Source organism: Polypterus senegalus, chromosome 6 (assembly GCF_016835505.1).
Source record: "Polypterus senegalus isolate Bchr_013 chromosome 6, ASM1683550v1, whole genome shotgun sequence".
In the NCBI taxonomy this organism is placed as follows: domain Eukaryota; kingdom Metazoa; phylum Chordata; class Cladistia; order Polypteriformes; family Polypteridae; genus Polypterus; species Polypterus senegalus.
The window spans coordinates 149,039,784-149,064,551 of NC_053159.1; the positions used below are offsets into that span (position 1 = coordinate 149,039,784).

The window sequence follows — 24,768 nt, forward strand, 5'->3', positions numbered from 1 at the left end:
GTGTTTACATAGATCATTATAGACACGGAACACACATGAAATGCAAGTGTTCCAAATAACGATATAGTATTTATAAAAGGTGTCATTTTGCTTAACTTCTCATTCTATACAACTCTAAGCAACTGACACGCAGGTAAACAGACTTGAGCTGAGAAACCTGTGCGGGGTGGGGGGGATGTGATAGCAGGCCTGCCTATCAACACATTTAAAGGACAAAAGACGCTGACAGAGTGGTGTGAAGCGTTTCAAGGTGGGACGGATTTACGAGTTTTTTCGTAGGCTCTGGTAATTCTAGTGTTAACTGTTCTGTTCTTGATATACAGTAGATTTAAAGCCATTTAAGGAAGCTCTGCAGCCTTTTTTCTAATTTCTATCACTTTGATAGAACCAAATTCATTTACCACAAAAATGATTTTGTTTCTTGAAAATGTATCTTTTTTACTTCTAATTCTGATTTTATTTCCTGTTGTGGTGTTAATTAATACTTAGAAGTTCTCAAATCATTTTAATGTTCATAGCAGACAGATAGAAATCAAACAATAGCAAAAAATGCTAGTACTTTATTATTCCTCATTTATAACATTTTTAAAAGTAATATTGAACTTTAAAGGACAGCAATTTAAACAAGTATTTGAATGCCAGTTGTTAGATGTATCTGCAGTGCACCGTTACATATTTGCATTTGCTCTTTTCTACTTTAAATTTTAGTTTAAGGCTTAAATGAGAAATGGCAGAAAATGTTGAGCTATATCTGTAAACTTCTTACATCTCAACAGCTTTGAAAAGCATAAGATGGGAGAAGTCAAAAGTAAGCCCATTAGATACCAGAAAAGAATAGAGGCCCATCGAGACAGGATTGCACAACACTGCTGTTTCCTTCCTTCTTCCGGACCAAACCTTATAGTCCCATAAAACAAACTTTATTTCACTGACTGTATTCTTCTGCTTTGTTCAGCAAAACCTCAAGTGGTCCAGTCCAGGCCGGTCATCTTCCCAGTGCTTGTTGGTAACAGCATCCATCTGAAATGTGTCTACCCTTCTTCAAGTTCAAACCAGTACCTGGGGTACATTGTGGTCTGGTCAAGGCACCTTGCTCACAGTGTAAAGGAAGAAATCAAGAAAGACACAACCCTGCAGACATTTGCAGTCGCAGAGATAGATGGAGTTCATTTCAAGCTGGGAGATACGGTAATGCTTTTTAGATCTCTTATGACAAATTAAATATAGAATTATTTTTTTTTCTTGCTTTCTTTGTTATCTAAAATGTTGCTCAACATTTTAAAAGTAGTTTTAAATTAAAATGCTGTACCACATTTAACTAAAGTCTCATTATGACCTGATGTTATGCTAATCTTGCATTCTTATTTGAATGTTCGTCAATGTAAATTAGAAAGGAAGCAATTAACATGAAAAAAAAGATATAACAAGATTTGTTTTTAATTCTCAACTGGAAATACATTATAGCACAGCATATAGTCGAAAGGCATTGTGAACTGATGCCATAACTGACTCTTCTAATATAATTGTAGATAATTTTACGTTCAGGTAAGCTTGACCTTTTATTAGGTAGGTAGTAATTTAGTATGATTACTTTAGCATCATTAAATTATCAACTAGTATATCATGCTAAGAAATACTTTCTTAGTTAATTAATTGTGTGAAGGAAGATTTATTCTCCTTAGCACAAAAGTGAAGTAAAACTGGAATTAAATTATAAAATGTGTTCTTAATCTGAGGGTGTCAGTGCAATTGTAAGAAAGCTTTTGATAAAGGTGGAATTTGGATTTAAAATGCTTCTAAAATGCGGTTAGAATCTCCTTTTGGTCAAATGTTTATGTTCTGAAAGGCCAGTGAGGAGCATTGCTCCTTACAGATCTTAATTAATAAGTTGATTGAAGTGAAAGTAACAAAGATAACCTTGTCTCCCCTGTCAACTTGTAGTCTTCTTTTGGAATTACCAGTGCTCTGAATCCAAGACCTGCAACCTGAAGGAGTGTATCTTTGCAGTGTGTAAGAAAGAGTGCGTGTGCAATTTGTAATGCCATTAGTGCATAACTGAGGGGAGGCTCAAGGGAAACATATGCCAAGAGCCAGGATTAGGCTGAGCCACTCAGACCACCTAGGGTTTTTGTTATTATTTACACATAAATTGTAAATATATTTCCAGTCTGCATGTGATCTACTGAAGTATTAAGTATTGCAGGTATAAACATTGTATGATTACATTCGGCATATCTATAGGCAGTGCTGCTGGGGCAGTTGCCTCAGGGCCCATGAGGCTGGGTGGCCCACAGTAACTGCATGGTTTTTCTTTTGCAAGGCTTTGTTATGAACTTTCTTGAATACTTTGTAAAGCTATCCTGACACCTAATCATTATATAAAAGGCCTCCAAATAGGAGAAAGAAAAGGTAAGAAGCTGACTTTATACTGTATAACATTTTCAACTGTTTTAATTTCTACACCACAAATAATGTACTCCAATGCAATTCATTCTTTACATTCAATACGATGTACTAAATTAACTGAACAAGCAAACAATCAACACATAAATAACTCAAGACCCAATTTTAAAGAGTCACTTCCCCAAATACTGTAATTAACTTCATGAAGGTATCCATCCATCCAAGCTTAAACTTCAAACAGAATTAAAGTAATCTCAAGAGCATTAAACAGGGTCTGCAGACACTTAGAAAGAGGGTCTACACGACAATCCTGAATCAATCATATGAAATCTTTTCCTCAGTTCCCATAGATAAAATCCTCATTAATGTTTATTTCTAATAAAAAATTGATTATTACTATACCACATACACCTCTTGCCATCCCCTTCTATTTCCATTCATCAAAAAAAAAAAAAAAAACTTTGTCAAATCCATTTTAAATATAATTTCTGAAATTACCTTCCAAAGGCGGCCTCAAAAGTTCAATGGACTGTTCATTGCATGAATCAATTATTTCTATTAAAAGAGTAAAATGAAACACAACAGCACAGATGCAGACAAACACAGTCTACAATTACACATACAAAACAACCTGACCTGTTTAATATATATATATATATACTGTATATGTTTCACTGCCCTGTATAGGTTTATTACAAGTTAACATCACATTGAAAAGATAAGTAGTGTTATCCTTTACAAAATTACAAAAAAGATAAATTACAGGACTGACCTTTTGTTTAGCTTATGTCTTAACTTAAGGGATTTCATGTAATTGCACATGAGGAGGCTCAACCTGTTTTTTGCATTGGGTAAATATATATATACCAGTAATGGCGTACTGCACGATAATGTGCAGTGAATCCACTTGACTTGAGCATTACTAGTTTTCATATTCTTTCTCTGTATGTTTAGCATTCGTTTGTTCAGAGGTTGATGCGGTTGTGCTTCCTGAGCAGCTCTTCTTTTCTCCACCCTAGCGGTCCACTTCTTTTCTTCTTTCTTCGGCATCTTTTCACGCTAATACTGATTAAGTCAGTGTTTTTGTTCCAAGTACTTAGTACATTTTCCTTAATTTTTCACTTAAGCAGGCACTAAAGTCTTCAATCTGCCTCAAGAATGATTTAAAATATGAAGAGGTAGGGGAAGTGACAGCAAAGGTGGTAGGGATGAGAACGGCGCCCATACGCATGCGCCACACGGCTGCCCTGCTTGTCACTACCGAGAGTTGACTCTACAATAAAATAAAAATAAAAAAGAGGAATAACCTTGGAGGTCATGCATCATCCCCGAAAGCGGATAGCACATAGTATATGTGTACCAAATTTCAGGTGAATAATTCAAATGGACAGCCACGGTAGGGTATTATATATAGTTACAGTTGTATATATATTTTCACAAAAACAGACCATAGACATAAAAGGTTTGGGGCAGCCACCTGTATATTGTGCCTTGGCTGCAAATGGGTTTTAAATTGATCGAGATGATCACAGGTATGAGTCCACAAAAGAACTGAATAGAACAGGAAAAGATGGCAGCTTTAAAGCCCAGGACCATTAGTGACATCATCAGGACCGGAACCGGAAGTGGCTTTATCACTGGCGCCGGAAGTGACATCATCACTGGATGGTCTGCAGAAGATTGAGAAAGAGAGTTAGTGCAGCTTGCCACTTCCTGGTCTGGCATGGTAGTACTATTCTAAAGGCCTTTCAGATGTTTCCCAGTAGCACGTGTGTGATAATTTATATATTGTGGAAGATCAGCCACAGACAGGCAGACACCAATGGTTCAAAACCTACAACACATTTATTTACACAAAAGTCCAAGTCCCGCACACAACCCAGTGCCCCTGCACCACACACCCTCAAGTCCGGGCTTCCCCAAAGTCCTGTCTTTGCCACCTCCACTCCTCTCCTCCGAGCTTCATCCTCTTCCACCCAACTCCAGCTGATGACTGGAAGGAAGCGGCCTCTTTAATGCCCACCCGGACATGCTCCAGGTGCCCCCTGATGAGCTTCCTGCGGCACTTCCACCACAGTGCCACATGAGCACCCAGGAGCACTCTGGGTGTCCCTGGTAATACTTCTGCCAGCACCTCTGGGTGTGGTGGAAGTGCTGACGTCCAGGGCTCCTCAGTCATCTGGGTACCCCCTGGCGGTGGCTTCCATGCTCCATTCCCGTGGCCCCCACACAAACCAGAACGGCTGCCCTCTCGTGGTCGAGGGAGGCATAGTCCCTCAATCGGTACTTCTTGGTGTCAGCCGCCATATATATATATATATATATATATATATATATATATATATATATACTGCTCAAAAGAATTAAAGGAACACTTTTTAATCAGAGTATAGCATAAAGTCAATGAAACTTATGGGATATTAATCTGGTCAATTAAGTAGCAGAGGGGGTTGTTAATCAGTTTCAGCTGCTGTGGTGTTAATGAAATTAACAACAGATGCACTAGAGGGGCAACAATGAGATGACCCCAAAACAGGAATGGTTTAACAGGTGGAGGCCACTGACATTTTCCCTCCTCATCTTTTCTGACTGTTTCTTCACTAGTTTTGCATTTGGCTACAGTCAGTGTCACTACTGGTAGCATGAGGCGATACCTGGACCCTACAGAGGTTGCACAGGTAGTCCAGCTTCTCCAGGATGGCACATCAATGCGTGTCATTGCCAGAAGGTTTGCTGTGTCTCCCTGCACAGTCTCAAGGGCATGGAGGAGATTCTAGGAGACAAGCAGTTACTCTAGGAGAGCTGGAGAGGGCCATAGAACGTCCATAACCCATCAGCAGGACCAGTATCTGCTCCTTTGGGCAAGGAGGAACAGGATGAGCACTGCCAGAGCCCTACAAAATGACCTCCAGCAGGCCACTGGTGTGAATGTCTCTGACCAAACAACCAGAAAGACTTCATGAGGGTGACCCAAGGGCCCCATGTCCTCTAATGGGCCCTGAGCTCACTGCCCAGCAGCATGCAGCTCGATTGGCATTCACCATAGAATACTAGAATTGGCAGATGCACCACTGGAGCCCTGTGCTTTTTACAGATGAGAGCAGGTTCACCCTGAGCACGTGACAGAAGTGAAAGAGTCTGGAGAAGCCATGGAGAACATTATGCTGCCTGTAACATCATTCAGCATGAGCAGTTTGGTGGTGGGTTAATGATTGTCTGGGGAGGCATATCCATGGAGGGTCACACAGACCGCTACAGGCTTGACAAAGGCACCTTGGCTGCCATTAGGTATCAGGATGAAATCCTTGGACCCATTGTCAGACCCTATGCTGGTACAGTGGCTCCTGGTGCACGACAATTCCTGGCCTCATGTGGTGAGAGTATGCAGGCAGTTCCTGGAGGATGAAGGAATTGATACCATTGACTGGCCACCACACTTTCCTGACCTAAATCCAATAGAACACCTCTGGGACATTATGTTTTGGTCCATCCAATGCCACCAGGTTGCACCTCAGACTGTCCAGGAGCTCAGTGATGCCCTGGTCCAGATCTGGGAGGAGATCCCCCACAATACCATCTGTCATCTCATTAGAAGCATGCACCGATGTTGTCAGGCATGTATACAAGAACAAAGGGGCCATACAAAGTGCTGCGTACAAGTTTGAGTTGCTGCAATTAAATTTTGGCAAAATGGACTAGCCTGCCACATAATTTTTTCACTCTGATTTTTGGGGCGTCTTTGAATTCAGGGCTCTGTAGGTTGATCATTTTCATTTCCATCAAACGATGTGGCATCCTTTCGTTCCTAACACATTACCCAGTCTATATCAGTATAGATATCCAGGAGGATTTCTTTTTCCCATTGAGATCTGATGTGTTTTCAAAGTGTTCCTTTAATTTTTTTGAGCAGTTTATATATATATACTGTATATACAGTATATATATACACTGTATATAGATAGAGAATAGTACAGAATGAGGGGATGAAATCTATCATATAGGAAAGACAGTTCATTTTGCTTGTTAAAAATGATGTAGTATTTTTAATCATAAATCTCAGAATGTACAGTGTACAAAATGTAAGACTAAATACTTTGTGCAGTTTCACCAAGAGTACCAGGATCTTTATTTAAAACCACATCTACATCTGCACATGGAGTGAGGGGTCGCATTAAGAAAAAATATTAGGACCCTTTATATTAGTAATTCAACTATTTTTAAAATGAACAGTTTTGTCATTGTTAGCTGTGTTTACATAAAATACAATAGTAAATACTGTTCACATGAAATTTGTGTATCCTTGTGAAACAACTCAGCTCACAGTGGACATTTGATTATTATTCAAGGAAATTATCTGGATAAAGTTCACTTTCATTGCACGCTGTCCAGGTTTTTAACATTTTCCAAGAATTATAGAATTTTTTGTATTGTCTATTTTAAAACAGAGGATTATTCTGTGAATATCAATTATTGATTAACTTAAGTTACTGGTCAAATTTACTTTGCAGTGGTCATTTTTGTCTGTATATTTTCCTGCTTTATATGTCTGATGGCCAGTTAAAGTTATCGAAATATTGGCTGAGTTGCATGCAGGGCTGGTAAGACTCCATCATATCATCTCTACACAGACTTACTTCCACATGCTGTCTGCATTTAAGTAATTAAGTATAATTAGCCATAGACTTGGCACAGCCAACAACTAATATTAATACATCTGTCGATGCAATGTTTAGATCATTTGAGTTTATACCTGGTGCCTATGAAAACAATTTCAGCCGTCACAAACCTATTTGGGTTTGGTTTTATCAATATGATATTGTAAATAATATTTTAAAAGGTATATTTTTTTATGTATTCTATTAATGCAAATAATCTAATTACATTTTACCACAATATATCTGTTATTTTAATATGACCTATTTTTTTAGAATATGAATATGACCACATTTAAGAATAAAAATGTGACTGTCTTCTTTAATGAAATGAACAAAAACTAAAATAGTTCTAAATTTTAAAACAGTTAACAGTCACCCCATGAATATACTAACTGCTTTGAGTAATAAGTTAGAAAAAGAATGTGACATTAGGTAAATGCACAACCCAGTAGTCACTGACAAGTTCCATCTGCCCGGGGATAACATCATTGCTGTGTTGGCAGTGGCAGGAGCTGGCATTCCATCATTTAAATGAGCAGCTTCAGTGACAGCTGCAGGGGAGCATATAATAATGCAAACCTACCATAGTCACGGGGTCACCTTACTGGTGTGACTAAGTAAGTTGTCCTTCCAATGATAGCAAGCTACCTAAAAGAGTGATGAAAGAGCAATAATCTTTTAAGTCAGCATTGGCAAGCACCATGCAGCAATACAATATTTTATGTATATGTCTGTTTTATAAAAATGTATTGTTGGTACTGTAAATATTATTTTCAAAATTTCTTTTCTCCTGTAGTCTTATATATAGCCTTTAAAACAGTGACCTAAAAACTACTGTACAGCTAAATGTTGCTTGGTAGCACAATGGCACAGTGCGTAATACTAAAATTCAGGCCTGGATTTTATGTTGCTATTTTTGTTTTTTTTCCAGCTTTTCTTGGATTTTTACCTAATGACATTGGCTTTAGGATAACTAGAGATTTTAAATTGTTCTAGTGTGTGTGCGCACCTCTTTAGTCTGAGATATCAACTTTGTTTCCTGCCTTATGCCCAGAACTATCATCCAACATGGGTCTTGCAATAGATTGATGGATAAAATGCTTCTAAACATATTTTTACTCTTTATGTTTGTCAAATATCATGCAAGTACTGATTAGCGTTACAATATAGCTGTGTTTACCTCTTACAGCCTTTGTTTGTTTACACACTTTTATTCCATATACCATTAAGGGATTTCACGTGTAGGCAGAATTTATTTTAGGATGGAGCAGGTGCCTAGACGATTATGCTTAAATGTTTAATTAGTACTGACATAACATTAAGTGTCTATTTGAAGTTAATTATTTCAAATGCAGCTCTTGTTAATTCAGCTTAATTACCAAATTGGTTAAATACAAATTGAACCAGTGGTATAATGGTGCCAAAATTAAACAGCATATACTCCTCCATGCGGCTTTATATTGGTAGTGTAAATAGATCAAATGAAATTACCAGTGCAATGAAAATGTGTTTAGTTTTAGGATATCAGGCAAAAAGAAAAAAAAAATGAAATGACAGTCAAAAGGAAAGGGTAATGAAATGTTTCATTCAAATGACCTGTATGGAAGCGACCAGTGATTTAAAATTTAATGAACTGTTTCAGAACTGTTAATTAACTTGAGAAGGACTGTTTGAGGATATTGTGAGGAATTTATCATTAAAATAAATAAATAAATTTAAAAATGAGTGCTTTGTCCCCACACATCAACAAATGCCTTGTAACGCAAATATTTGAGTTACTAGCATTGAACAGAAAAAAAAGCATTGAAATTCTATTACCTTTAATGACATGTCTAATATATTACTGTCTATAAACTACATTTTAAACAGATATCCTGCAGAGTCTCCACATTTTTAAGAAGTTCACCAGATGTGCAGTCTCTATCCAGAGAGAGCGATGTCTTTTTTGCTGGAATTAAGGTATTCATTCACTGTTTAACATATTCTTGTTTACTGCCAGATAACAAACATATGTCAGTGGTTCATGGAGGGAAAAAATGCATGTTAGTAATAAACAGACACAGTGATCTCAGATTTATTAATATTCAACGTTATTAGAGTGGGCAGCACACTGAAGCAGTGGTAGGTGCTGTTGCCATTCTGCTAAAGACTCTGTGGCTCATGTCATGGCCTAGGCACTGGCAGACAATAATGAATTAGTCTAGTATTATTAAGTGTCAGGATGTATGTATGAGTGGTTCTTGTGATAGACATTTGCAATACGTTAGACTGTCTCCTTCCTTTGGCTCAGTGCTATAGGGGTAGGCTCCAGCTGAGCCAGTAGGTTAAAACATTAGTGTGTTGTTTTAGGTTTGTCTTACATTAAAGCATCCTCTGATCTGTGAGATCTCCACTAACTTATTATACTAGCAGTAATAATTTGTATTGTCTAATCCTTTCCAAAGTACAACTATTTAGTGTTTCTCACAGGTTTCTAAGCACAACTGTTCTGATTAATTCCTAGCATTGTATTACTTGTTACCCCTGAAGAAATGTAATCTGTTACTTTCTGCTTAGCCGGGTGACTACAATTAAAAATAGGATGCCATCCCAATAAAATTATCTCACAGTGGCAAAAGGTGTGAATCAGGCTGGGACAGCTTTGCTGCTGTGAAGCATCTATTTGTTAATCACATTTGCCATTGAATGAATGCCAAACAATTATTATTGATACAGAAATAAAATATAAATTTTCCAGTGTGTTTTTCCAACTGGGGCATCTGAAATTGTTAGCCACTAATGTGATGCCTGTTATCCATCCATCCATTTTCTAACCCGCTGAATCCGAATAGGGTCACGGGGGTCCGCTGGAGCCAATCCCAGCCAACACAGGGCACAAGGCAGGAACCAATCCTGGCCAGGGTGCCAATCCACCGCAGGACACACGCAAACACACCCACACACCAAGCACACACTAGGGCCAATGTAGAATCGCCAATCCACCTAACCTGCATGTCTTTGGATTGTGGGAGGAAACCGGAGCGCCCGGAGGAAACCCACGCAGACACGGGGAGAACATGCAAACTCCACGCAGGGAGGACCTGGGAAGTGAACCCGGGTCCCCTAACTGCGAGGCAGCAGCGCTACCACTGCGCCACCGTGCCACCCGTGATACCTGTTATGCATATTTTTAAACAAAACAGTTATATCATTATATATTATATACTACTGTATTATGTATTGTATATTGCTGCTCTTGTTAAAAAAAAATAGTGTTTTACATACTGTAGACAGTAAACTTTCTTAAATTCATATTTTGACAAATCGTTTTTGAAAATCGTTTGAGGTGGATCAGCTAGCAATGCCTATTTCATAATAATTAGTAGTTTATGGAGTATTAGACTGCAGTTTGCACACTCTCCCCATGTTCACATTGGTTTTTTGTACAGTTATTTAAGCTTTGCAGCCACATCCCAAAATTACAGAAGGTAGGTTGGTTGGTCTGTTATCTAGGGATTGGATGCTTGACTCCATAGCTTCAAAACTCATTTTGCTTTAATGAAGCACACTGTTTTGAGACAGCAATCCTAAGCTTGTATTGAAGTCCCATTACTGAAGCTTCAAATGCCCCCAAAACAACGGGAACTGTGTGACTGCTTCAAAGTTTTCTTCTGTCCCATGTGCTATAAAAGGGGATGTGAAACTACCAGGCATATTTTATACAGAGACAATATTTAATTAAATACGGAGTCCAAAACTGGAAAGAAAAGTAAGCAAGAGTATAAGAACACTTATCCGGCAATAAGTTAAATGCTATACTATACAATTCTTTTGTATTAGAACTTACAACATGTCATTCCTTATACACTGTTTCTTCCGCTTTGACCACTTACAATAGCACTACCACTAATCCCTGTTATGATTCTCTTTGCCCCTTAATACTAATATTCCCCAGACACTGATGGAAAAATATTAATCTCTCACATTGCCTCACAGCAAAACCTCTATTATATGTAAAAGATGTCACATACTGTAATAATGAATCGCTGGCATCTTATAATGTATTTATAATGGTTGCTATTATGGCAATAAATTGCTTATCATCTTAAGGACAACCCATTTACATTTTTTATTGTAGGAAATTGCTGCACATCCTAACATGCATGTTTATTGCTACGGAAGCCGAGAGAGGACGTACAATATCTTTATTTTTTTAAATTGTTTCCTCGAGATAACAGACACATTTTTTAGAGATCTCGAGAAGGTGAACTTTGTTTTCTCGAGATAATGGAATAATTTTATCGATATCTCGATAAAATAAAAGATCTTGTTTTCTTGAAATTATGAAATAATCGTATCTGATGTTTAATGTTCAGGTTATTGAATCCACGTCCTCTTTGAAATGGCAGAAGAGCAGAACTGTATTGATGAGCGCATCACATTTTCGTTCAATCAAGGGCTGACACAGGCTGAAATATGTTTATGCCTTAGTTTACAAAATAATAACGTTAGTGCCCATCATTTCAGAAGACGGTTAGCAAGGTTTCAGCTGTATAGGCATCGCAATCTAAGCAAGCCTGATGCTAGGAGTAAAGGTTAAGTTTCGTTTTCTCGAGAGTGAGATAAAATTGTTCTGTTATCTCAAGAAAACAAAGTTTGTTTTATCGAGATCTTGATAAAATTAGTCTGTTATCTCCAGGAGACAATTTAAAAAAATAATGATATTGCACGTCCTCTCTCGGCTTCTGTATATTGCAGTACTTTAAAGACAATATAATTGTCATAAGATGAAAATGAACCCAAAAAAACGTTTTTTAGGCTTTTAGTGCACGGATTGACACTATGAAATCAACAAAGAGTTCTATGCGTTACTGCTCCATTGGCTGTGTTATAGTTTGCAGTTCCTGTAAAGCACCAGAAATCATTATTTTCGAAGCTCTGAAACTATTGAAAAAATCCTCAAAAGTTTCACTGAGCTTCTTCTGTGCATCATTACTGCTATAAGTGCACATGCCCTGTGTTAGACGAATTCCCCATATAGGGTTCCCTCTTCTAAAACCTTGAATAAGAGCATTGCAAAATTTTTGACAAAAAACGGCAAATCAGCCCAAAAAACGTCAGTAATCCTATCCACCTAATTCCCCCAAAATAACATCAATCATATTGTGAATGTCACTAGAATTCTAATATCCACCACAGTACTTGGTAACTTATTCCAAGTGTCTATGGATCTCTTTATAAAGAAAAGCTTCCTAATGTTTGTGTACAATTCACCCTGTATTATCGTGGTATTTCCCTCTACTTAACCTTTACCTGTTTTCTCAAGGGTAAATGTTCTTGTCAAGTTCATTATCAGGTTGGTCTACTGTTGCACTTTAAGATGGACACACACACACATAGATAAACACACACACACAGACCCTTACCACAACAGTGCCCTATGAATGACACACACACACTGATTAACCCTTAGCACTTTAAATCACACAACAGCCTGTCACTCAGCACTTCAAAAGACTTACTTATTATCGGCACGAACAACATACAATGTTTTAGTGATATCTCAGACCTAAATATTACTTTTGGTCTACATGAATACATTTAAACATACAAAGACTCAGCACTCTTGACTATAGGCCATTTATCAGCCAAGAATACCTTCTTTATTGTACTGTCCCTAACTATTGAGTGGCACCCTCACTCTCAGCATAAACCTCACAGCACAGATATAATGGCAAAAACTCTGGTTACACTAGGTGCTCAAAGAAATCTAACTTATTAATTCAATCACTCTAGACACTAAGACAAAGCATAGAAAGTTAAAAGCAGCATGGTATTTATTACAAGAATAATAATAATACCACTGGAAGAAAGTATATTAGAAAATAGGTACTGATAGGAAAGTCTGAATATATATAGTCTTTAGTACTTTTTTAGTTGTACCGTGTTAGCCATTATGAATGTTGAGAAAAGCCAAGCAAAATGACACCTTTTATTGGCTAAAAAGATTACAATATGCAAAAAAATATTACAATATAGTCTTTAGAAAAAGCTTACGAAAAAGTTACAGATGACAAGGAGGAATGTCCCAGGGAGGTGTTTGATTTAGCAAATGATGTTCATGATGCCTTTCTGACGACCAGTGACATCTTCATCCGTTCCTCTTCTTCTTCTTCTTCTCCTTCTTTGCTTTGCTTCTCTTCTCTTGTCTTCTGTCTCCTTATTATGAAATGTCATGCCTTGGTTTCACAACACATGCACCTGATCGGCTGGCTGTCAATATGATGGATGCATTTTGCTCCCCAGGTAATAAAGTTATTTGATATTGCCTCAGTTTTTCCTTTCTCGTGCTGTAAACCCAATTGATGCCCCAGATGTCCATCTGTAAAGTAATCAATAGCCTGAGGTATCAGTTCAGGCTTCTTTTACCAGGCTGTAAACCAAATTAGCACTAAGCTATGAACAACTGTTATAAAAGTGAGGTATAAGGAAGAGAATGTATATTTTTTATTATAATGCCTCCTATGTCTGAATTCATCTTGTTGGGCTTGAGCAAAATATAATACAGAATAAGATGTCCATTTTATACACCATAACACACCCTTAACAAGGTTCCAACTGTGTTGCCATGTTCGTGTTGAACTGATTTTAAAGTAACAGCCTTGTTCCCCTGTGCCAATTCCATTAATGATTTTGAACACTTCGATCATGTCACTTCTTAATTTCTTGATCTCGGTTTGCTTAAACTGGAAAGCTCAACTCCTTTAATCTTTCCTCATAACTCAACCCCTGCGGTCCTGGAATCAGCCTAGTTGCTTTTTCTTGGACTGTTTCTAGTGCTGCTATGTCTACTTTGTAGCCCAGAGACCAGTACTTCCAGGTGAGGCTTAAGTATTGCATTATAAAGCATTAACAAAGCCTTCCCCTTGTATTCTACACATCATGCGATATAAGCTAACATTTGTTAGCCTTCTTATTTGCTTCTGAACACTGTCTGGCAGTTGATACTGCACATTAGAAAACTGATGGATGGGTGGTATAACAAATATGACTTTTTTCAACTCCTAGTTAACCAATTTTGATTTGTAAATGGTTGGTAATATCACAATAAGATAGATAGATAGATAGATAGATAGATAGATAGATAGATAGATAGATAGATAGATAGATAGATAGATAGATAGATAGATAGATAGATACTTTATTAATCCCAAGGGGAAATTCACAAACAATGGAGACACCATAAAAACAGCACTTAAAATGGCAGCACCTGATGGAAAAGCAACTATAAAATGGCATGCAATGTCACCACTAAATTAACATAAAAATAAGAAACCAATCAGCCCAATTAAGTTCCCAACACGGGTTTGGTAATGTTTTCTTCTAGCCCATGGTCCAAGCACTCTAAAAAAATCTTTTTTTAAGCTTCAGCTAATTTATTAGTTATTTTTCCAAACCTCTTGTGGGAATTCTACTTTTAACAAAATGTGAAGCACTGTTTATAGTCATAATAGATTGATTATTGTTATAATTAGGTGTGGTATTTTTCATTATAGAGCAATTAAAGGCTAATTATTTGTTTTTCTGAATGGGATAGTTTGCACCAGAAATTTTACAGATTGCAGAAGATGGGAAGGAGCACAAGGTGACAGTGTACAGTACTGTCCCAATCCCTTGTCAAGAAGCTGGCACACAGCAAAACTGCAAGGTGACAATTGACCTCAGTGTGGATAATTCAGGTAGGTTTAACAGCACTTTATAATTTAAGTGAAGCAGCAATTTGTAAAAGTTTTAACTTTGAAGTGATATAAAAATTAAATAAATATATTACATCAAATGCATATATGACCTTCCAGAGTGCTGTCTGTTTAAAGTATATTATACCCATTTGAAACATGTTCGCTTTAGTGCCAGCCAATATTTCACAATGATTTTACATCTGTTTCTTCTGGCAATCAAGACATTTCAATGTGCCATACAGCTACACTTTGTTGTGATTTTTTGCCATTTTTAAATAATAATATACTGTACACTTCCCACAGGGTAAAGTGTTACTATTAACAAAATTGAATGTTGCCATATGTGCAGGTGTTGGCCTATCTATGAAATCTGCTTCTTATAACATGACTCATCTGGCAGAACAGCTCCTCTAAAAAGGATATGTATAATGGTGTCTTAAAAGACAAGGCTTCAGCAGCTGTTTTATATCGATTAACAAGGTTTTTGTTGTTGATATTTTAGACAGTCTGGACTTGGAAACCCCCAATGTAGTACTGTCAACATGCCAGGTCAATTTGCAGCAGGCACCATGTATGGGAAACAGCTGTGCAAGTGCTGTTCTTACACTGACTGCAGTGACAGACTTTGCTCGTGATGGGAACCGAGCTAGTTATATCAAGGCTACCCCAGACAAACACAGCCACTTTCTCTGGAAGAATTACATTCCAGATGTTGTAAAGGTTAGTATTGCAAGCTCAAATAAATATCACTAAGGTGCTCCATCTAGGCAGAGATGAGAATTATAAAGAATTTATTGGCACTTTTACAACAGCAACTACATTAACTTTCTAGTTACACTTATTTAGAGATGAGATGAGATGTTATAACTATATTGTGACCAAGAAATGGAAGGATGAATGGATGTTTGTATTACTTGTTTTAATTAATATGAAATAGTCTTTATCTCGTTTGCTTTGACTTTTATTCTCCAAGGATTTAAATACTTTAGCCAATACGAATTCTCTTCCAACTACTATTATATTCCATTAGAGAATGATTTAGAGATAGAGACACATAATTGCAGATTAACATTTTTTCCACCAGGTCCTCATATAATAACCGCTTTCTATCATCATTTGATATTTGGAATTGTTGTCTTTTAGGATATAAGCTGTTATCATGCAGGAAACAGCCCCAGACCATGAACCACTCCATCACAGAGCCGCACATGTACACATCCACACCCACATATGTACCAGTTTGGAGTCATATGAGACACCCACACAGACAACAAATGAAGAGTCAAATAAGAAAAGACCAGGGTTGGACATCCATGATGAAGAAGTATCGTAAAGCTTGCCTGTCAAAAAATGCAACATGCAAATAAAAAAACTAATGTCTGTTTTCACATTGTGGCAGTAGGGGGCAGTAGTGCACCCTTGAACCCTCAGGTATAATTCCAGACACCAGGTAAAAGTCTACGACCGTTTTATTTTCTTTTTTCACAGTGCACCAAGCACCTCCCACACTACTCATAAATCTCACAACAAATAAACTCAATAACCTCTCCTCCTCGCCCAGACACTTTGCTCCTCTCCCACCCAGCACAGCTCAGTGTCTGGACTGGGGCACGGTCCTTTTATAGCCCCTGACCCGGAGGTGTTCCTGTCCCAGCAGTCCACAGTTCCTTATTCCTTCCGGGTCAGGGCAATCAGTCTATTACTTCAACCCGGGAGCACGCCATACCTTCCTGTCACGTGACCGTGACGTACTCCCGGGTCATAAGGCACAACAGAGCCCATAAGTCCCCCCACAGCGACTCCTGGTGGCCCCCAAGGTATCCAGCAGGGCTGTGTATAAACACCACAGAGTCCATAAGGCCCTGCTGGACCTCGGGGCACGATCCCGCTGTCGGGAGAGCTCCTCCTGTCGGCCTGGGGGTGCGGACCGGCCTGGGAAGCCGGCAGTCTTCCACAACATATACATATAACATTTTGTGCCACAGGGACCATGTCCTATCAGAGCAGCATCAGGTACAAGGTAATAACCAACCCTGTGAGGGACACAAGTCTATCCCAGAGACCACTCAGGTGTGCAACCACACAGAACCAATGTAGAGTTGTCCATTAACCTTTGGTAATGTGCAAGGAAAACCACAATACAAAGCAAAAAAACCATGCAAACGCCAGAGAACATGGAATCTCCACAAAGACTAGGTGTGGTTTGGGATTTGAACCTAAGGCTTCCATCTATTATGTTTTGTTATGTAGCAAAACAATTGTTAAAATATACAATTATAAAAGTAGTCAAGAAAAAGCTATTGTACCATTTCCTGTTGTGTTGCTTCTGCTTACAAAGCACCTGGTGGTGAAATTTACGGCTGATTTTCCATCCATATATCCATCCATTTGTCCATCCAATTTCTAACCTGGGGTAAAAATCATTACACCAATACATTATGCCTGTCTTTTACTCATCCGATGTAGTCTTATCTTCCATGGTACTGTTAGTCTGTTATTTGTTGTTGCATTGGATTTCTAAACATTCTAAACCCACTTAATCCAATTCTGAGTTGTAGGGGGACTGGAGTTTATCTTGGAGATATTAGTTACAAGGCAGGGAACATGAAACTGTCAGCTTAATAACAGTCGAAACAGAAAGATTGCTTAAAAGGACAATCCTTAAAGTGCTACTATGGAAAAAAGAGAAGTAAATGAATAATTGTAATACAAAGCAGTCAAGGAATAGCCCCGTGTTAACCTATTAAACAAAAATAGGCTTTACAACATGGAAATAGCTCATTGACATTTCTTTGACTGGAGCCCATCTTGGGTTGGTCCCCAGCTACTGGACAATGTTGTGAGGATAAGCACTGTGCCCTGATTAACTGGAATTGGGTAAGCAAGTTAGAGAGTGGATACATTGTTTTTTTTCCTCTGATCATAGTGAAATCAAATATTATCAGTCTGCTTTCTCTTTCCTTCTTTTTTCAGTCTTCATTTTCAATTAGACTATATTATTTTACTCATTATCCAACTTCACAGTGACTACCTGGGGGTTCTCTGGAGCAAACTTCAGACCCAGAACTATACCAGCAGACTCTAATAAAGAGTGAAGAAGGGTAATTTGTTATAATTAACCAAAGAGAACTAATAGGGGATGAAATTGAAGTCCCAAAGTTGAGGTCAGTCTGCTAACGGAGGGGATTGTGGTTTGTGTGAGAGTTTAGTCAGAGCTATGGTAGCTCAGTGGTTAGACCTGCCGCAGACTCACTACACTCTTATGAGGATGCAATATCAATGCAGTGTAACCAGACATACCATGTGAGCTTTATCTACAGTATCTGTTTATGGTATACTAGCTGTTCTACCCAGCTTCTCCCAGAAGAATGATAAATGTGCGTTACATGCGTAAAACAAATAAATAGCAGATCTGACACTTATGTCCTCCTCATTGGGGCATAATATTTTTGTTATGGTGGTTCACATGTTTCTTTTTCCTACTTACTGTCAAGACGTTTGACAGACATAACTGCGCAGGCTGCTCTCCATTTTTGTCATGTGTGCAGTGTGTATCCCGCAGTTGACACTTTCCTAATTGGCCTGTGCAATGTGTTTCACTCTCAGCAGATATTACCGCTCTTCTGTTTCTGTCAAATGTGGTGCATGCCCACACAGCTGTTCATTTCCTGTTAGCCACAGCCAGTGCCTGTACAGCCATTTTCCATGAGAAGGGCCAGAGGCAGCACACCTCTCCAATATTTTAACTATAGGAGACATATTAAGTCACAAGCTCTCGATTATGACCAAGATTAGGCCCAGTGGTTTGCGAGTTTTTGCATGACAAATAACACTTAGGTTTTTATTTATATAGATATTCAGACTTAGACTATATCATCAATAACTGTCAAGTTTTGTATGAATAGGTGTGGTGGTTTTCGTGTTATGCTTGAACAGACATGTAACAAAAAAATGAAATATTTAAATGCACCACAATGTATGAAATTGAATTTAAATGTGTCTTGTAAGTTGTAACGTTTGAATTAGTTTGGAAGAGGTATTAATGCGTAACAGAAGCAAGTGTCATATTTTATAATAAATTATGCCTGTTACCTGCTTTACATCCTTTCAATTTAATATAAATAATTATTTTTGAACATTAATATTTAACTATAGCTGTAAATCTTTCTTAAGCCTCTTATCATATGTCATTGGTTAAGATAATAACAACATTATTGTTCAAAATCAAAGAATAATATCAGCATACCAAACAATGAAAACTCTTTGGAACTTTTTGCTTACTCGCCACACAATGTACTAAATATATATATATATATATATATATATATATATATATATATATATATATATATATATATAACCAGCAATTTATGAAAGCATGCCTGGTGTGTTTAGGCAAAGTATGAAATATCTAAATATTATATATACTTTCCCTTGGCATTGTATGTAATACCTAGGCATTATATAGAATGACAAATGCTATTTAGGCAAAGTATTATATTTTGGCATTGCATAGAATGCCTAGGAAATGTGTGACATATTAATCATTTCATACTTTAACATCCAATTTTCAGCATTCTATACATTGCCTAGGCATTCTGTACAATGCCTGCTTTTCATACGTTGCCGGTAACATATACAATAAAATCTTATAATTGCCAGATTAAAATGTAATATTTCAAGATTGTAATGCATTTGGAAAACCTTTTTTGTTTATTTCCCAGGTTGTGGTTCAGGACATTCCAACTGCCAGCTGCTATTCTTTTACTGATCCTCACATTGTGACATTTGATGGCAGGTAATACATAAATCTTTAAAAATTTTTAGCAATTGTTTATTTTAAATTAATTTATAAATATATACAGATCATTTCACATGCATACACCATTGCTTAACATCAGGCATTACTTTTAACTAATCTGTCGTGTAAATCCCATGCTTGATGTTGCACGTCTTATACTTTACTTGACTTCTTCAAACAGTAGGCTGGCAACATATATTTTAGTAATGTTCCTCAATGTGTCACAGGGAATGTCATGTTCAGCAGCAATCTGATAATCCTCAAAGGCACAAAACTGTTTACAAAATTAAAGAATAACTGCAAGTTCTGCAAGAGCAAAGAAAATTGATTGACAGGACGATTTAATTTATAATTTACTTTAAGTCTTGCATGCCTGATCTGAATTGGATGGGTTTAAAAATGTCTGAATGGATTTAACTGAAGTATTTATCGATGGACATTTTCTTCTTCAAAATGTGAACTGACAAATATTAGTATACATTTTTCAATCAGTATGTGTTAAACAGAGGAGCAATTCAAGCACAAAATCAGCTTTGCAAAGTGTATTACCCTGATTGCTAATTTACGCAAGCCTAAAATTACATAACATTTTCAAACCCACTTTATTCATTTCAGTGTCACAGGGGCCTGGAGCCTACCCTGGTAGCACTAGGCGGGCACATCATAGCCCATCACAGACTGCTAACTTATATAAAAGAAAAAGCATAGTAATTATAAAGGCCTTTGTGGATTTTAAATAGCTTTAAAATGGAAACTGCAAAGAAATAAGATGATTATTTAAATCCAGAAGCTGGTGATTCAGATGTGAATTATTTTTATGTTATCATTTAATGAAAACTGACTATCTTTTGCTGATCATTATTAGTTATCATTGACTTTACTGATTAATAATGAGTTAAACCTTTGATGCGTAATGATAATTTAATAAACCATACTTTTTTGATCTTAACATTTTATATTGTTGTGATATCATCCTGTACCAGGATGTGATGCACCCAGAGAAGAAGGACTAGGTTGTGCAGGTGCAGAAGTTTGAAAGGACAGATTGAAAAATCCAAGCCTTGCCAATAACAGTCAAAAGATGTTGAGCCCCCTTCAATTCGTCAGTGGTTTAAGGCTGTTCATCCCCTAATTAAATTGGTGATATCTGCATCCAAGCAGCTGGATCACTAATGTCTATCATTCTGTGAGATGTCATAACATTCTCAAGCCCTTTGAATCTAGTTGTGGGTTGTAGAGGTTGGAGACTATCTGGATTGCAACCTTTGCTAGGTAGTCAGAATATTACAGAGCTCCCTCTTCCACACATTCACACGGTGCCAATTTAGAATCTAACACTTATATGTTTGGGATGTGTTAAAGCAGAGAAGAGAATGCAGAGAAAGACTCCTTGCAGCCAAAAATAGAATGTGCAAACTCCTAACAGTCAACAGCCAGATGTGGTATTCATTTCCGGAATGCTTGGTCCACAAGACACTGACCTTTGTGCCTCTCCATATTACAACTCATTGCATTTTAAAATGTTGAAATACTTCAAAATTGAGTTAGAATAATTTACAGTACTTGTGTTTTGGAGAGAGATATTTACTAATTGAGTTTTGTAGTCTGGTTGAACAAATAGGAATGTCCTGCTCTCATCAAAATTGTTTGAATATTCTATGTGTTCAACTGTTGGTGAATTGAGTGTGATAATCACAGTGATCATCACTGAGTTAGGGGTTTTGGGGGGAGTGTGGCTATCAGGGGATTGAGTGCATAACTGTAGTGGCAACTCTTCACAGTACAATGCCAACCCACTACCATTATAAACAGTAGGAACTCACGACCCATGTATGGCAGCTGAGAAACATTTCTAATGTTAAACTGGATTAAATACTTTCATAATGTTGCAGTAGCGGGATATGCACAGAATAATACTGTATCTGGTTTAGAACTGAGGCTCAAGTCAGAGCAGATAAAGAGTAGTAATCAGGGCAGGGATCATATACCTGATATAAATAAAATGAGAAGAGTTTTGCAAAAATCTTCACAAAAATAATGGTCAAAAATAAACAACAAATAGTGGACACAAAATCTGGATCCAAAATGTAGGTAAAGTAAAAATACACAGAATTCAAAGCCATAAGACAATGTTAAAGCCATTGCTTTAACACTGCTGGTGATGTTAGTGAACAGAAAGAGCTTTGTTTTAGTGAGGGATATGGCTTGATTTCAGAAGTTCAAGAACTGAGAAGTGTTTTGGCTTCCAAAACAGATGTATGACATGGAGCATATTCTCTGCTATTAAAATAGTCTGCCATGTTCAGCTAAACCAGACTGGCAACTTTAAATTATGTTAAGAGTTAGCATTAGAATCAAAATCAAAAGCAATTTTTGGGCTTATTGATTCCTTATTTTTTGTGCCCTGTCTTCCTTTTTTTCTTAATCATATCTGAATGTTAATGATAACTGTCAGTTGACTTAGATATTGCTATCTGTGATCGCGTGCATCTAATTAATTAATTTAGTAATAAAGAGAAGTGAGTAATGAATTTATATAACCACCGTAATTATTTAAAAGGCGTATTTAAATATTTAATATAAAAAAGATTTTTCTTGAACTTTTAGAATGAGAAACCTGAAATACATGCAAGAAAACAACAAAAAGAAAGGCTCTCAATATATGTGGGAGGTTACCAAAGGCGGCCTTAGGGGTGTGCGGGGTCTAGGGCTGACCAACCCCACACAGAGCCGGTTACGTCAAATGCTGTTACCAGTATGTGTGGACTGTATAAACTTGTGCTTGAATTTAATAAAACAATGTTAACATACACCGGATTTTCTCATTACAGTATTCAGCTAAATTTTTGCAAGATTAAATATTTATCAAAATATAACTGGAGAATATAACTTGACAAATCCACTCAAATGAGACATGTGGACCTGAAAAGCAGGGCCCCCTTAGGTGTGGGGCCTGGGGTGGTCACCCCACTCGCCACCCCCAAACACTGCTCTTAGTACTTTTGGTGCTAGGGCATAGCCCTACAAAGTAAGGATCATGGATCCCTGCAGCACCCCCTGGCAGCATCCACGAAATCTGACGAGACTGCCCCAAGGGACTACCATTCACAGCATGCCTTGGAGGTTTCCATACAAGTAGCATTGCCCAGGGATCTGCCACCTAGTAGTTCTGACAGGTTGTCTCCCCCATTCTTGGCTTACGTCAGTTTATCCATCCTGGCATCTTGTACCTATCTTCTGGCTGAGGCAGGACGATCTTCACCTACCTTCTTATGCTTCTGAATGGCTGGTCTCCCATCCAGGTAAGGAACCTTGGCCCATCTTAGCAAGGACACCCACCCATGTACACTGTCCACCACAATGTGAATTTAGAAAGATAGATTTGAAGAAGTACAACTGAGGCTGGTAATGGGTGTTTTTGAATTTTATCATTAAATGCCATAAACATTTGCTAAGGAGCAGTTTGGTGGGGTAGTGGCTATCAGTCCTGTACTACATTTCTAGAATTCTGTATTTGAATTCCAGCCCTGTCACTGTTTCCTCTTAAAGACATGTCTGTATGTTACCTCCTGGCTCAGTTTCTGTGGTAGTTTTTCCTGTGATGGACTTCCATCCCATACAGGGTTTGCATCTGAAAATACTGGGATAGTCTTCCATCTCCTATGAACTTATAGTAGGTTCAGAAGATAGGATAGATGGATGGATTAAAGTAAATTTCTCATTTGGATGTGAGTGAGTAATATTGTAACATTTAAAACCACATTATGCAAAATCAAGCCATTAAGCTGATGCTAGCTTATACTATGCTCATATTCTCTCAATCTGATGTGTGTCGCTTGTTCCTGAAACAGAAGTTGTAATTATAACTCATGCTTTGAATATTTTTTGTAATTGGAAAAAAATCCATTAGAGATTTGAAGTATTCGAAAGAAAATGCACAGGTAGTACTATCGGTTTCTGATATAATGTTTTTATTATATTTAAAGTTCCAAGAAAGGAGAACATTTTTCTTTACTTCAATGGTTTCTATATTGTAAAATTTTCAGACTTGCCAACATTTAAATGGAAAGTATGATGGTTAGCAAAACAGGCCCTTCTCAAATTTGCTTAATCCAATTCAGCGTCCTAGAGGGGCTGAAGCCTTTCTTGGAAGCAACAGGTACAAAGCAGGAAACAACCCTGAAAGGACAGAGTGACCGTATATACTCAAAACATACCTACCCTACCAACATTCACCCTTGGCCATTTTGGAATCACCAGTTATTGTATTATTAATATGTAGCCTTAGAATGCCTAATCTCACAGACTTACCACTGTATATAACTTATCCCCACCTTCCATTCTATATCTATAACCTCAGGCAATTAGATATAGTAAAAAGACAAGCAGGAGTTAAGTTACACATAAAATAATGTATTACTGATAATATTCATAAATAATAACAAAATGCAAAGTACATTTGAATATTGGTAACCATACAACCTGATTAAATGGTGATGTGTAATTCAGGTGGCACACAGACTTGTAGTTACTTAATGTCTCTAGTTAAGGCATCATTGGTGCTCAGCTTTCAGCCACATGTCTGTTCAAAATGGCTAAAGCTGTGCTCTTGATTGTGTTGTCTTCAGTTCATGGTATGATGGTCTTTTTCAGTTGTTAGCAAGAGAAAGATACTTCTTCATCATCACAGGTTGGCAAAAGAGATGCTTCTTCATTATATGTTGGTTAGAGAGAGAGAATGTGAGGTTAAGCACGTACAGTACATTTATAGATGTTCTCTCCAACCCCTAGAACCAATAGGACATCATGGTACTTAAAGGCCTCTGAGACAAGCCAATTCCAAACAGCCATATCTCAGATCAATGGGTGAAATAGAACATCTTATCTCCTGCCTCCCCAAAGGCCATATGTTAAGCTAACCTGGCTTTGTGTGGGGGATGAAAGAAAAACTTTAGCAAAGAAATACTCGCCAAACAGGTTTAAGACACATCCCCCAAATCCTGTCGTAAAATTACAAAGAAAAGTCGTAAATACGGGGCAAACACGAATGTCTCTCACCAAAGTAACACTAAATTACATTGCCTAAATTACAAATAAAGACATACAAAACATTTATCAAGTTATATGCAAAATCTTACATCACAACAACTTCTTTTCTAGTTTTCAATCTCTAATTATCTTACATTTCCTC

General features: G+C 37.5%; 1 protein-coding gene across 1 annotated transcript in view; it reads left to right on the forward strand.

Moving 5' to 3' along the window:
* The window catches only part of si:ch211-246m6.5 (von Willebrand factor D and EGF domain-containing protein), a 387,263-nt gene that overhangs the window by 151,379 nt on the left and 211,116 nt on the right, over nucleotides 1-24,768 (forward strand). Inside the window, exons 5-9 of the mRNA XM_039757371.1 lie at nucleotides 956-1,188; nucleotides 8,928-9,017; nucleotides 14,635-14,776; nucleotides 15,279-15,496; nucleotides 19,501-19,574. Of these exons, the coding sequence (XP_039613305.1) occupies nucleotides 956-1,188; nucleotides 8,928-9,017; nucleotides 14,635-14,776; nucleotides 15,279-15,496; nucleotides 19,501-19,574 (757 nt within the window). The remainder of the gene's footprint in view (nucleotides 1-955; nucleotides 1,189-8,927; nucleotides 9,018-14,634; nucleotides 14,777-15,278; nucleotides 15,497-19,500; nucleotides 19,575-24,768) is intronic.